This window comes from Sitophilus oryzae, unplaced genomic scaffold (genome assembly GCF_002938485.1).
Source record: "Sitophilus oryzae breed Bouriz unplaced genomic scaffold, Soryzae_2.0 scaffold_806_pilon_pilon, whole genome shotgun sequence".
Lineage (NCBI taxonomy): Eukaryota > Metazoa > Arthropoda > Insecta > Coleoptera > Curculionidae > Sitophilus > Sitophilus oryzae.
Window position 1 is genome coordinate 718,140 of NW_022147424.1, and position 14,846 is coordinate 732,985.

The 14,846-nt window shown below is 33.4% G+C and overlaps 2 protein-coding genes across 2 annotated transcripts in view; both read left to right on the top strand.

Annotated features, from left to right (window-relative positions):
• LOC115888676 overlaps positions 1–2,373 on the top strand; it is a 15,221-nt gene extending 12,848 nt beyond the window's left edge. Inside the window, exons 7-10 of the mRNA XM_030908456.1 lie at positions 219–474; positions 532–1,392; positions 1,574–1,765; positions 2,138–2,373. Of these exons, the coding sequence (XP_030764316.1) occupies positions 219–474; positions 532–1,392; positions 1,574–1,765; positions 2,138–2,373 (1,545 nt within the window). The remainder of the gene's footprint in view (positions 1–218; positions 475–531; positions 1,393–1,573; positions 1,766–2,137) is intronic.
• An 8,444-nt stretch (positions 2,374–10,817) lies between these two features.
• LOC115888704 (scavenger receptor class B member 1) overlaps positions 10,818–14,846 on the top strand; it is a 165,561-nt gene continuing 161,532 nt past the window's right edge. The window contains exon 1 of the mRNA XM_030908503.1: positions 10,818–10,983. The gene's annotated coding sequence lies outside the window, so the exon portion shown is untranslated. The remainder of the gene's footprint in view (positions 10,984–14,846) is intronic.

The following is a 14,846-nucleotide window of genomic DNA, read 5'->3' on the forward strand; positions in this document are numbered from 1 at the left end:
CAATACCGGTCATCATTGACATAAGTTCAACATGTTGACTAAATAGTTATTAGATTGAAATCATAAATTTGAAATGTTTTTGTGTCAAAAGTTCAACAAAAACTGTTTTATCATCATTTTTTCGCAACTTTTTTACTTATTTTTATCAGCAAAACATGATGTCGAAGTTTCCGGAATACATTTCGGACCACCCTGTATAATTGATTTGCCCAATTTAGAAAGTATTTCGTACAGTTTCAGGTGAATATAAACACGAAAAAGATAAATTCAAAGAACAAAAGAATATTGCTACTCATCCTTTAAGAGCTTCAGAGAAGACGTCTCATCACGGATATAGTGCCAAGTCAAGTGGTACTGATGTTGAAAGAGCATCTAATTTCGGAGAAAATAAATCCACGAAATCTCTAGATATTGTTCCTCTTCTAGGTGCTTCAGAGAAGAAATCTCATCAGGGATATAGCGCCAAGTCAAGTGGTACCGACACTGAGAGATCATCTAATTTCGGAGAAAATAATTCCACGAAATCTCTAGGTATTGTTCCTTCTCTAGGTGCTTCAGAGAAGACATCTCATCAGGGATATAGCGCGAAGTCAAGTGGTACTGATGCTGAAAGAGCATCTAATTTCGGAGAAAATAAATCCACGAAATCTCTTGGTATTGTTCATTCTCTAGGTGCTTCAGAGAAGACATCTCATCAGGGATATGGCGCCAAGTCAAGTGGTACCGATACTGAGAGAGCATCTAATTTCGAAGAAAATAAATCCACGAAATCTCTAGGTTTTGCTGCTTCTCTAGGTGCTTCAGAGAAGACATCTAATCAGGGATATAGCGCCAAGTCAAGTGGTACTGATGCTGAAAGAGCATCTAATTTGGGAGAAAATAAATCCACGAAATCTCTAGATATTGTTCCTTCTCTAGGTGCTTCAGAGAAGAAATCTTATCACGGATATAGCGCCAAGTCAAATGGTACCGACACTGAAAGAGCATCTAATTTCGGAGAAAATAAATCCACGAAATCTCTAGGTTTTGCTCCTCCTCTAGGTGCTTCAGAGAAGACATCTCATCAGGGATATAGCGCCAAGTCAAGTGGTACCGACACTGAGAGAGCATCTAATTATGGAGAAAATAAATCCACGAAATCTCTAGGTATTGTTCCTCCTCTAGGTGCTTCAGAGAAGACATCTCATCAGGGATATAGCGCGAAGTCAAGCGGTACCGACACTGAAAGAGGATCTAATTTCGGAGAAAATAAATCCACGAAGTCTCAGGGTATTGTTCCTCCTCTAGGTGTTTCGGAGAAGACATCTCATCAGGGATATAGCGCCAAGTCAAGTGGTACTGACGCTGAAAGAGCATCTAATTTGAGACAAAATAAATCAATGAAACCTCTAGGTAGGTGTACAAATATATAAAAAAAACAAACATGAATCAATCAAAGATTTTATATAATATATGATAAAAAATATTAAAGTTATAAAACATAAAATTTGGTTAAAAATCGGAATATTATGGTGGCATAATTTTTTGCTAGGGAGCGTATTTACTTTATTTATTATTTTTATTATTGTTTCAGATGCTTACAAAAATAAATCGGCTCAAAGTAAAGAACAAAAACACAAGGCACTGACTGCAAAATTGAGAGCGTCTAATTCGATTATTCTCTCAGAAAATATAATTTCCCAACGAGAAAAACATACTCAATCAACCACTAACAACACAGGGAAAGCACCTAAACAGCCAGAAAAGAAGCCAATGAATTCTCTAGGTATGTATATACAGGAATACAGGGTGCTACAAATTCGGGGTACGAGCATTGGTATCTCGGTAACCGTAATAGATTACAGTTGGGGGTTGGAACCTTTGGTGTTAACACAGCAAAATAAAACATTAAATCACCACAATACACCAAAACACTTTTACACGGGACGCGCGTTTCGCTAACCATGTTAGCATCATCAGCAGATGATTAAAAACTAAAACTTGAGTTTTTAATTATCTGTTGATTGATGCTAACGATGCTAACATGGTTAGCGAAACGCGCGTCCACGTTTTTATTCAAAGGTTGAAATCTACCCTGACTCGTTTTTCGAGACAGACTCAAATTTTCTTAAATCATATCATCATTCATTGCTTTCAGATATTACATCAAAAAATGATGCTAAAATCTCAAGTACAGGCAATACCTCGTCTATATCATTCCATCCAAATCGACAGCAGCTAAAAATAGCTGAAAAAACTGATCTAGGCATTAGCAAAGTGATCGCAGTTAAACACACTGTATCCACTAACACATTTATAGTCGCTTCAATGCGATTGGTGCAGTTTTGCTCATCATCTCTGCAGTTATCAACTAAGTTGTATGGCAGTATGTAAGTACACCGTGTCAACCCACTCTCGGTATACTTTGATTATCGAAGCCAAGTGATGAGTATGCTGGTGGTCTCGGTCTGGAAAACCAGCGGCATATTCCTGCACAAATAAGTAAAGTTCTCCTTATACCGTAAGTCCTAAACGCTTAGTTTGGGAGTAAGAGGGTGTAGAAGTTTCATTTTTGATTTTTTCCAAATACCTTCTGAAGTAACATCAATAAGCTTGGATGAAAATTGGTGTTCGGGAGTTTTTTGATATGAGAGAAATTCGATTTTGATGTCACTGTGACTCCTACCGAGGGCGCCACCTACGCATTTTTAACTGGTTTGAAGAAAAATAACTTTTCGTCCGTACCATAAAAACCACACAAGTAAAAAAAAAAAATATACATTTACGACGTGCTTTAAAAGATTTCTTAATAAAATCGCTACGAGCAAGGTCGAAATTATCAATACCCGTCAATATTGACACAAAACCATGTTGACCAAATAGTTAATAGAAATGGAAATCATAAATTTTGAAATATTTGTGTCGTCATTTTCGAAGCCAATTTCAATTTCAACCAATAACATGCGATCGCTGAGGCGCCACGAACTTTAGTGGAAATTTTTTGACAGTTGAAAAAGTTTGAACTTAAATGTACTGAAAATTGCTTCAAAAATGCCCATGTTGGATTAATATTTTTTTCAAATTTAGGTGGGAAGCCTTTTGCTCTGACTGAGCCCAAAGCTGATTCTCCTGATGCTTTCTCGGGCACGAGTTTTAGAAAATTATTTTTTTTTTTTTTTTTTTTTTAATTTAAAAATGAAAATACTTAAGTCTTTATTATTTGAAAAAAAATTTTTTATGATAATTTAAAAAATAAAATTTTTTCCAATTCTTTAGTCCAATAACTATCTTTCAACATGTGCTTATTTTTAGTCAATAATGACATGAAAACGATTGTTCGTAGAGATTTTTACCAAGAGACATTCTTTACGTAAAAAAAATAAGAAAATTTTTTTTTTATTTTTGCAGATAGGGGAAAATGGTACTGACAAAAAAGTTATTACTCTTCGAAACGTTAAAAACACACATGTAGGTAGCGCCCTCTTACAAATATCACACAAATTTCATATCAAACTATATGACACCAATTTTCATCCAAATATTACGTTACTCAGAAATTATTTTTGGAAAAAAATCGAAATAAAAATGAAATGTACAATCTCTGTATTGAAACTGCTACTAGGACATACATTATAAGGCAGTACTTTATCTGCATTTCCTCCTGAGTCTTCCGAATACAAGCTGGTTCACCTGTATATGCTCAAAGGTAAAGTCATAATTTCCCTTTAAAAGTTATAGTCTAAGAGCTAGAAATGTTTTCGAGAAAGTATTTTATGACGTCTGGCTCTGATATCTTTTACTATGCTCTCTGGAAGAGCAGGCTCGTCTGCTGCCAAATTGCCAGAAATGCATCGAAGAAGTATATTTTTTATTACCTCTATCCTATAAATTCGTGTACTGAATATAAATCGAACACGTCTCCATAGCGCAGTGCGAACCGATGATTAAGAGTTCGAATCCGGGTCAATGCAAAAAGTTTTTTAAAAAAACTTTTTTATTTTTATTTTGTTTTTCCTGATACTAAAGTATTAAATGGGGTGATCTGAATCTTAAATCGTGTTTATTATCAAAATTGTTGTATTTTCTCAAATGCGCATGGTCTATGCTATAAGTGGTAATAAAGACAACACAAGAATAATACGCTTTTTTGTTTATTAAACAAATATATATATAAAAAGTAAAAACGATGGGCAAAGTTATATGGGGTGTCTCTTGCCTTATTGACAGACTCAAAAGCCAATCTCCATTTAAAAAGCAGCATAATTACGTAAAATGTCATCGCCCCACATTATAACGAACTTCACAATTCTCAATATAGCGTGGTTAACTAAACTAAGTTTGAAACGCACAAAATAGGCTTTAAAACAGATTTGGCTTCACAGCACTGTAAACGCTACATCGCAACTGACGGCAAGCGTTTAGCGACGTTCCGAGACGTGGGACGCCTCCACCCATAATTTACCGATAACACATAACGCGTTCTTTTCAAGTAGTGGCTACGGCTACGTCTAACATATTTTCGGACGGAATTTGGAAAAGTCACCCCAAGAGGTAAAGTCACCCCATTTCACGGTAAATAATTCTGTTAATTAAAAAAAATATATTTAATACTTTACAATCAGAATATAAAAGAAAATAAAATAAAAAAGTCTTTGCCCTGACCCGGATTCGAACTCAGAATCGTCGGTTCGTGGTCGGAAACTCTACGCACTGCGCTATGGAGACGTCTTCGATTTATATTCAATACTAGAATTTAAAGGACTAAAAAAAATATAGGATCTTCTTTCAATGCGCAGTAGGGAACGCAACGTTAACCAGCAGCCAGACGGGCCGCATGCTGTTCTAGAGAGCATAGTAAAATATATATCAAAGAGCTAGACGTTTTAAAATACTTGTTTTTCCGACGTTGCTAACTCTCGTACTATTATCTTTGTGCCTATTTTTGCGTTCATTGCAATTTTTTTTTGTTCTGTTACAACGAAGTATTTTTTCAATTATTTTTTACCTCATTGTATAGTATTATATTTTTGCCATATTAGTTTTAAGGTTCTATAGTTCATCGAATCTTTTTAGTTTAGATTATAAAAAAAAGTGTGGAATATCGTTGTAATTGGTTGATTATTCTTTAGGAACATTTACTGTTATTGATTGAAAATATATATCACATAGAGTTGTTTTTGTTGTTCTATTGAAGATTTATAAAAGGAATTGTGATAACATGAATGTTTACAGTTTTTTCTGTCTTGTTTTTTGATTAATAAAAGTGCAATTTAGTTTTGAATTTGTTTTATGTTTTAAATTGCACCTCTATATTTCTTTGTAACAGATTTATTTAGTTAAGAGTCCATTTCAGTAGTCCAAAAAAGTAGCAAAATAAGCGTTCGGCATTTAACTGGCTAGGTATTTTTACACAAATGAAGAAGGAAATTAAAGATAAAGGATTATACTATATCCGTATTGTAGCACATTTTTAAACAACCCCAAGCAGCATTTGGACGTCGGGACAACGTTGTGTCACGCGACCAAACGTCGCGTCGGGGCGCAACGTCGGCACAACCTCGTGCCAACCCTAGTCTGCACTAGTTTGGAGAATAATTTTTGGGTCGAAACGACGTTGGATACCGACGTTGATTAGAAGCCTAATTTAGTACAAACTGCAATGTTGTTTAAAATCCTAATTCACAGAAATACAAAACTAATATGGCGTCTAAGTTCCGTTTTATCCTAAATTGGGATAATTATAGTAAAAATATTATTTTTATGATTTAGTTAGAGACATATGTCAGATGGCAGTGAAGGAAAACAAAACAAAAGTATTTAAGTGTGGAGGATGTTTGAAGATCATAATTATTGAAACACTTTAACCGACCCTGTAACTCGTTACCCAAGGCAAAACAGTTAAACGCAAACAACTTTATTGATAAATGTATTGTTTCTACTTTGAAAAATACTAATGGGCCTTAAAATTAAAGAAGCTTTAAAAATTTTCTTGAATTTTTTTTTAATAAAATGTTTTCGCGTGTTTTTTAGGGTCAAATATTTCAAGTTAATGTATTCAAAAAGCAGGAATTGCTATTTTAGGAAGGAAACATTTTCTTATTTAACAACATGGCGGCTTTCACTTTGTTGTTTTGGAGATTAAGATGGAGTAGTTCAAGTAGTCGCATACTGGACTAATAAAGTCGCAGTTCGGCCTTAACAGGTAGTATACTAGTCGCAAGATTGCCTAATTTAGTCATCCTAGAGTCTAGCTTGTGCCGCCCTCTATAATCTAAATAAACGACGGAGTGGATAAACTATCGGTAATATATGTCGATGTATATTTAAATTTAGTTTTATATGTACCTTTCTTATGTCCCATTTCAATTAAGTTTTTTTTTATAAAAACAAAAACAGCACTGAACTGTCTGACTGAACAGAACAATGAAGTGAAAATTTAAGATTTAAGGTTATGGTTCAATACAGTTGCAAAAAGGTAGTGACTCGACGTCCTACCAACGGTCCTGAAAGTGACGTCGGAAAACTCTATATTGTCCAACGTTGTAACTACGTTGTCCGAATCACCTAAAGATCACTTAAGCAAAAAAGGTTACAAGACAACGTTTATTCGACGTCGCAGAAGCTTCTACTTTGCTGTAGTACTAGTCCAACGTCGGCACAACGTTATAAAAACGTTTAAATTTATTTTAATACCCAAGGTAGGGAGCTAACTATTTTTTGTAACTAATCCAACGTTGTGTTTAGTAAACATGTGGTCGCAAGTCGTGACAATGCTACTTGGGACTTCTTTATTTTTAAGATTTTGATGGTCAAACATCAACAAAATATTTCTTATGTTTGGACTAAATTTTCTCGAAAATAAAGCCATAATTTAAATTTCCCTTACAATACGGAAATAGATTGAAATTTTGTGATTACAGTGATATATAATTTATATGGTTTTGGAACAAATTGTTCGCTTTTTTATGGCAAATGCTGAAGCTCTGCAAACCTTAATCAAAGCACCTGTGTTTTGAATTTTGGATGTGGCTTAACACGACAGGATCGGGCTAAGCTTTAGGCAGATTTCTGAAATATAATATATATTACCCGTATTTTATACCCGACCCCTGAGAGCGACCCGAACAGTTCAGCGCAATGGACTCTAAGAACCTATCATGCATTCTTATAGTCCCATACTGTGTACAAAACGAAGTCTACCTCTCGCGTACATACCCAAGGTAATTTTCCATTGTCTACCTTGATTTAGCGGCTCGTTGGTCGCTCTATTTAGATAAATAAACATTTTTATTTAAATATATAAAGCGATAGATATACATGAAGACGAAAGACTGCCCCTACCACAAGACGACGCCCCAGAAGTTCTCGTGAGGGCTCCAAGATATAAAAAATGGAAAGGCAGCAAGAAACGACGGAATAACAGTTGAAATACTTAAGTAATACGCCGGTAAAAGGACTTGGGAAATCCTAGCAAATATGTATATGTTATTGTGTGTAATTAGTTACTTTTCCTATGTATATGTTGCAGGCGTATCGAATAACTCGGCACTTTGCAAAAAGACTAGGCATACTATAAAACGACGGCGTTTTTAATAATAGAAGGATATTTTACAAAGAGCCTAGATATCTGTTTTCAGTCGCTTTGAAATGTCTAATGCCTAATGAAAATTAGTCAGATTGCACAAAACATTTTACGCGGGATTTGTATAACTAACCTAAATTTATCCAACGACATTTCTTGAACTTCTCTTTCAAAATTTGGAAATAACGGCACAAAATTTGATAATTCTGTTAAATAGAGTATGGTTCAGGATGATTATTATAGAGATCTAAATTCATTTTATTCTAAAAAAAGCAAAGTTCCACGAAGAAGCAGCCCTATACAAAGAATCGAATTACAGAGTATAATAATTAAATAACATATTAATATTAGGGTTTTATTATAATATATTTTTTATTTAAAATTATGTTATTTATAATTAAAATTTATGAAATAGGATTCAAGTTGGTTTTGTGTATATGTTACGGTTAAAGTTCGATGTCCGGTTAATGTCGACATTAACATGTTAATGTTTGGGTTAGGTTATGTTTTTGGTTGTTTTGTTGCATGGTACAAAGAAAACAAGGTATGATCGATAGCGGCTCCAATTTCCTTAAGTTTGCGCATACCATCTGTGACGTCATATGCCATATAAAAAATATTCATATTAATAAAAAAGACACCTAAAATAGGGAAGACCTAGGACATAACCCCAAAAGTTATGTTTTGACATCGAGCTTGACATTTGACAAAAAAAAAACAAATTTCACAGATGACATAATCTGTTTGACAATTTGAAATTGGCGCGCAGAGCTTGCCGACCAATGGTGCCGTTTATCACCTGTGACGTAGTGACCAACCTGCGCAATGCTGCGCAATATCATATCTTGTATTCTTTGTATCATGGTTTTATTGCATGTTTTGTTGTGTGTTATTCTCGAGATTAACCGGGTAATGTCATTTTTTAATCTGACTGTCCTCGATTTTTGGCATTTTGTAAAATGACTGAAAACAGGCAGTCTTTTTGCAGAAGGGTACAGAAAACATCATCATTGTTCATGTAAAACCTGAAACCTGGACACGTAAAGTGGACATTATAAGGAAACTGCAGGTCGCACAACGCTCAATGGAACGAAATTTGCTGGGAATAACCAGGAAAGACCGTAAAAGAGTAGAGTGGATACGACAAAAGATCCAGGTAATAGATATCATCATGGGCATGATACCTGGCAAGAAGGATGGACATCAGATGGACCACAAAAAATCTGCATTCGCCGTTGTTTCTTAGCTTCAATCTACTGAGGTGTTCGTTGAGGAGACAGTGTCCTGTTAGAAACCCTGTGGACAATCCGAAGATTGTTCTTACGTAAATCAAGGAAAAAATTGTTTTCGGACGATTCGAATTCTAATCAATGAATAACTCTAAACTGGCTTTTATTTAAAACAAACGAAATGTGAAGGAAACCATGACGAATGTAATAGCCGCCTTCGAACAACTCAGCCGTTGCGATATTGTAGTTTAGCATTTTTTAATAAAGTCTTACCAAACGTCTAACAATTTTGAAATAATTAACGAAGACCTTATTTCATTTCCTTCAAGACAAACATAGTAACCAGTGATGGGCGGTGGGGTAAATATCCAATAAGGTTGAAAGTATATTTCGTCGGGGAAAACCATGGGACATGTCTGGGTAAAAACCTTTTTTATTTTTTCAGATAAAAAAATAAGTTTTGGTATTTTAGTATATGACATAAATTAGGATTGATTGACGTATATAATCAATTGTTTTCGGTCACTTCCTGTGTTTAAGCGTTTTTTTTTCGGAAACTTGACCGTTTTTTAAATAAAAAATATTGTAATATTTGAAGGGTGGTTTCACCCCCTTGGAACTGGAATTTCGAACAATCCCTTCTTATCGAACCTCTATACCCTAGAATCAACCTGTATGCCAAAATTGAGCTTCTTCCGTTGAGTGGTTTGAGCAGGATCGTGATTAATCAGTGAGTCAGTCACTTAAGGATTTTATATATTAGTATAGATACTAACATACCAAATCTCGATTTTTAACTGAAAAAATAAAATACTTATAGGGGTGAGCCAGCGTTTCGAGAAACCCCCGGTATAGGGTGACGCAAAATCACAACGTTAGAGCGTTGGTTAAAGTTAGTCCTAACATATTCTCCTACGGCTCCTACTGGTACCAAAAAAAAACAAAGAAACACAAATAGAAAATACTAAAAATGATTTGGGTTCTAGTAAACTTTAGGTACCTCGGAACTTCACACTTTTCTTTGTTTTCTGAGAAAGATTACTGTAAATAGAGCATATTAAGACAAAAAAATTGTTGAATCATACATTTTTTTTAGCATTTGGGTTGCTTTGGTTAGCTTTCTTTGTGGAGGGTGTTGCTGGTTTTTATATCTTAATAATTAACTGTGATTTTGCAAAAATATTATTAGATTGGTTAGGATTTGGGTTGTTTTGGTTAGCTTTTCTTTGTGGAGGCATTAGCGTAACTAACAATAATTTATCCTGGGGTGGCCCTGGGGGTGGCCTAGGGCTTTTGTTTTTTTTAATGAAAAATAATTTAAAAAAACATATTTTTTGAATAAAACGTTTACATGAATTTCTCTATCAATAAATTCATAGACTTGGTTATCAACCCGTGTTCCCGTAGATTACTTAAATACCCACAAATTTTCTAAAAAAATAAAAATTAACACATTTTTTGAACACAACAAAATAATATTAACTAAACAAAACTAGAAAACGTCATTTTTACTGCATCACAAACAAATAAAAACTAATACGTAGCCAAGAGTCATAATTCAGGATTCCTCTGGGGGGTGCCCAGCAGTACCTGGGGGGGGGCACGGCACCCCCTAACCTCCCCTGTAGTTACGCTAATGTATGGAGGGTGTTAAGCTGTGGTTTTTATATTTTAATAATTTACTGTGATAGATTGGTTAGGATTTTAGACACTTTTAAATTATTTTTCTTTTGGTTCAAAAGTGCTTCATCCAAGGATTTTTTTCTTTTAAACTGTTAATAGAGCTTTCGACTAAAAAAATAAAAATTGCGTAATTCTGAGGTACTTAATGTTTACCAGACCCATGATTTGATTAATGAGGCAGTGAAATCATAGCAATAAGACAGTGACTAATATTTTTACATTTTACTTCAATACATAATAACGACAATTCGAAATCCACCTCTTCTGTTTCTTAAGTTGAGCGCGGTTGTGGCCGATAGTACCAAAGAGACGGTGAGTACCTACTTCGGTGGTGTGATAGCACACGCGGTACTTGAGTCAGTAGGTGGCCAAAACCAGATCGAATCGCGTGCTTATTTCGCTGTAGAGTACTGTTGGTTTGTCGGGCTTACAGTGGTAGTGGTACCGGGATCATACTGCGGGGATGCTCCTGATGGTCGTACCGTTGCAAAACAAGAACAACTTCAACTGGTAAGATCCTTTTTTTTTCGTTTCGGGTTGCTATTTTTATACATCTCGTTTAGTAAGGTAGTACTGCTTGTCGTAGGGATATATTGGAACAGTAATATTTATTTTTTTATTAAAGAAACTTTTAAAAAATGTGTTTTTTTTGTTTTTGTGTTTCTGTGTATTTTTGAAGGAACTCTATTTTTACTGTTAAAGTTATGTTTTGAGAAATTTTGCAAAAGGTTAAGATATTTTTTATTTTAAGTGACTTTAAGTGTCTTAACTGTAATAGTTCATTTTATTAAATAATGTAGCTCCAAAATAAGTCAGTGGTTAGAGAAATAATTATAATAAAGTTAAAAGCTAAGAATAAACAAAAATAATGGTCCTTAAGAGTTTTTATTATTAACATTTATTTTCTTTATTATTTGTTTACACACTATATCATCTGATTATCATCTGAATTAGCGCTGATCAATATTGTTGTGATGAATATAATCAGATTAAAGAAATTAAAAAACCAGAGCCGGATTTAAAATTATTTTAAATAACAATTAAATAGTTTTGTTATTGTTAAGGTACCCAAAACAAAAAAAAAAGTATCAAGTGTGGCATATCATTGTACTCAGGAGACCGAGTTCTTTCAAAACCTGAAATAAAAAATGCAGGACCGTATTTAAAAAATTAAGTTGACCTCTGTATCTCACAAATTATCGGCTAATTTGAAAATATAAAAATACCATCAGATAATTCTAATAAAGTGGCTATGAGAATGTGCAATTAGTTTTTTGATGTTCTAAAAAGTAACGACAGGAAAAAATAAAATTGATTTTCAAAAAAATCGTTTTTTTCCAAGAAACTCAGCAATCCTTTAAATTTTTAAAACTTTTTTGATGGCATCTTGGTGAACATCCTAAAGGCGCAACTTTGCCCCAATTTAACTATGTTCGTATTTATTACGGTTACCGAGATACCAATGCTCGTACCATGGGCGCCGAACAGGGGGGGTAAGAGGGGGCATTTGCCCACCCTCTCTGGATCACTGAAACAATAAAAATAAAAGCTATCTTCCATCATTACATCCATCTGTAAAAAAAAAATTATTATTATGAAATTTTTAGGTGTTACCTGTAAAATAATAAAAAATGTGGTAATTATTGGGAAAACTGGAAATCGTCCGATTTTCACCAAAATTGGTATACACACTATTTTGAGGTCGTAGATTACGTATCTACTTTTTTCTTGGCGGTTTCTTACCGTTTTTCAGAAAAACGGAAAATTATTTCAACGTTGAATTTTTCTTTCTTTCGGCCCTATAAAGTAATAATTTCACTATGTTTTCATTATATTATCTAAAAGTTTATCTAAAAGCCACACTTGATTGGGGATAGAAAAATGTCCAACATTTTACTGAAAAACACTTTTCTTAACAAAATAGCACAGATACTACAAAATAGCAAAGAAAATTGAGACCAGATGGAAGTTTGACATTTGATATATCCTTCTTTCTCTATCCTATGTAATAAGAGAGACAAATATATTCTAGACCTAATCTAGAAATTTGAAAATTTACAACGTTGCCATATTTTCTATTTTTTCGGGTGATTAGGGATTTTAAATAAATTACCTATTATGAGATCGACAATAATTAAATATACACCTATATCCACAAAATTACGCGGAAGAGTTTTGATTGCATTGGTTTTAACTTCTTTGCGGAGGGGTTAATCTTTTTTGATATAATATAACAACAAAAGATTAACACCCTCTACATGAAGTTGTAACCAATGCAATCAAAACTTTTCGTGCAACTTCGTGGTATAAATAGTCAGATCTCGTTGGTAAAATATCAGTTATGGGAAGGAGCCGTTCTTCTGGCGACCGCCTTTCGTAATTCGAGAATGAGCGAAAAAAACACGCTAAATTTAGGTTTAGCATTGGCAGCGTTGCTTTAAATGCCAGAAACATGTAAGCTTACTTCGGGTTTCTCTTATTACCGAATCTGAACCGTCCTAGAACTGTGATGCGTATACGCAGAAGAAAATATGAAGACATTATTTCATTTGCGCATGGGCTGCAGAGTTCTTGGACGGTTCAGAATCGGTAATAACAAGAACCCGAACAAAGCTATAACCTAACATTTTCAGATTGTTTACAAATTTATTTTAGCAAATTTTCCTCTATTATGCATAGAATTGGTTAAAAAAGTAACAGAAAATAGCAAAAACATTATTGATTATTGAATACCTAACAAAATATGTGCTAGAAAACCTTAAAAATATGAGAAATTAAGAAAAATTCGATATTGAAATTATTTTCCGTTTTTCTGAAAAACGGTAAGAGACCGCCAAGAAAAAAGTTCAGATTCGTAATCTACGACTTCAAAATAGGGTGTATACCAATTTTGGTGAACATCGGACGATTTCCAGTTTTCCCAATAATTACCAAAAATGTCAATTTTTTATTCATTTTTACCTTCCTAAATTTCATTCTTCCGGCGCCCATGGCTCGTACCTCGAATTTGTAGCACCCTGTATAATAATAATTATATTTATAAATCAAAATATAAATATTTTAATTCAAATCTTAGTTATTATTTTTAGTTATATATTAGTTATTAATTTTAGAATCAATATTATAAAGGACTTTTAATTAAATTTATTTTTAATTAATGAGTATATTGAGGAATCAAATGATTTTTTTTGATGGTGGTAAAATGCTATATCATTTTGCATATTTGTTACACTTTAGAAATTCGTATCGATATTGATTTTATTTTTCTAAGGATTTCTTGTTTCTTTCTTTAATTATAACTGAGTGAAGGTGTGTGTTGACTAGGTGTTGCAATATATTTATGTATAATCAATCTATACGTAATAATATAAAAATACGTGTTAACAATTAATGGTAGATTGTTGTTTGTGGTTTATATACTATACAGACTATTTTATTAGAAACTTTTCGGGTGTTTAGTGCTTAGATCTTATAAAAGTACATACTTAATTGTTGTGAAGGTTTAATACTGTCCTTGATGTAAGTATAAAAAAGCAAAACTACTACTTAATCTACGTTAGGATTCTGTCTTGAAATAATATCACTTCAATATTTTTTAAAAAATATTTTTTATAAAATAAAAATATTTTTTTACAATATACAGGGTGTCCCATTTCAGTTGAAATCATAGGGTATCTCCGTTACTAGTGAAGTTAGAAGGGTGCGGTTTGCACAAACCTGTCCCACTTTTTTGTCAAACGGAAGATGCCGTAAACAAAATTTTCATAGCGCTCTTCGTTTCTGAGCTACAGAGTCTTTTTCAAAATTTTGCAATTTGGGACAGCCCCCGTATCTCCGTTATTGTGTATGATATCGAGAAGGTGAAAACTGATTCTTATAGAACTTTATACGTAGAATACAGTGGTGTAGTCTGTTTTTCTACGGAAAAAATATTTTTGAAAATATGAACTAAAGTTAGGTTTTTTCAAATGGAACACCCTGTATATAAGTCATATGATCCGCTTTGCTATGAGCTTCTCAAATATATATATCACTTTATATTTATTTTCAATATTTACTGCAATATTTAAAATATATCATTTTCTTATTAGTAGGCCGTGATAAATAACAAAATCAAAATGGTATTTACTAAAATAGACATACACATATTAAAATTTTATTTGGGATTAATATATTTTACTTTTGGATTGTTACCACTGAACCTCTGAATATATTTTTCTCTTTTTTATAACGGAATTTATTATAATGTAATGGGGTTTGCAAATATCTAAAAGCTTGCATTATTAAAGCATTTTCCAGGTGTTCGACATTGTATTAGTTGCCACGATATATTTCATATTTCAAAAATCCCTAAAATCAGAAATCGAGAACGG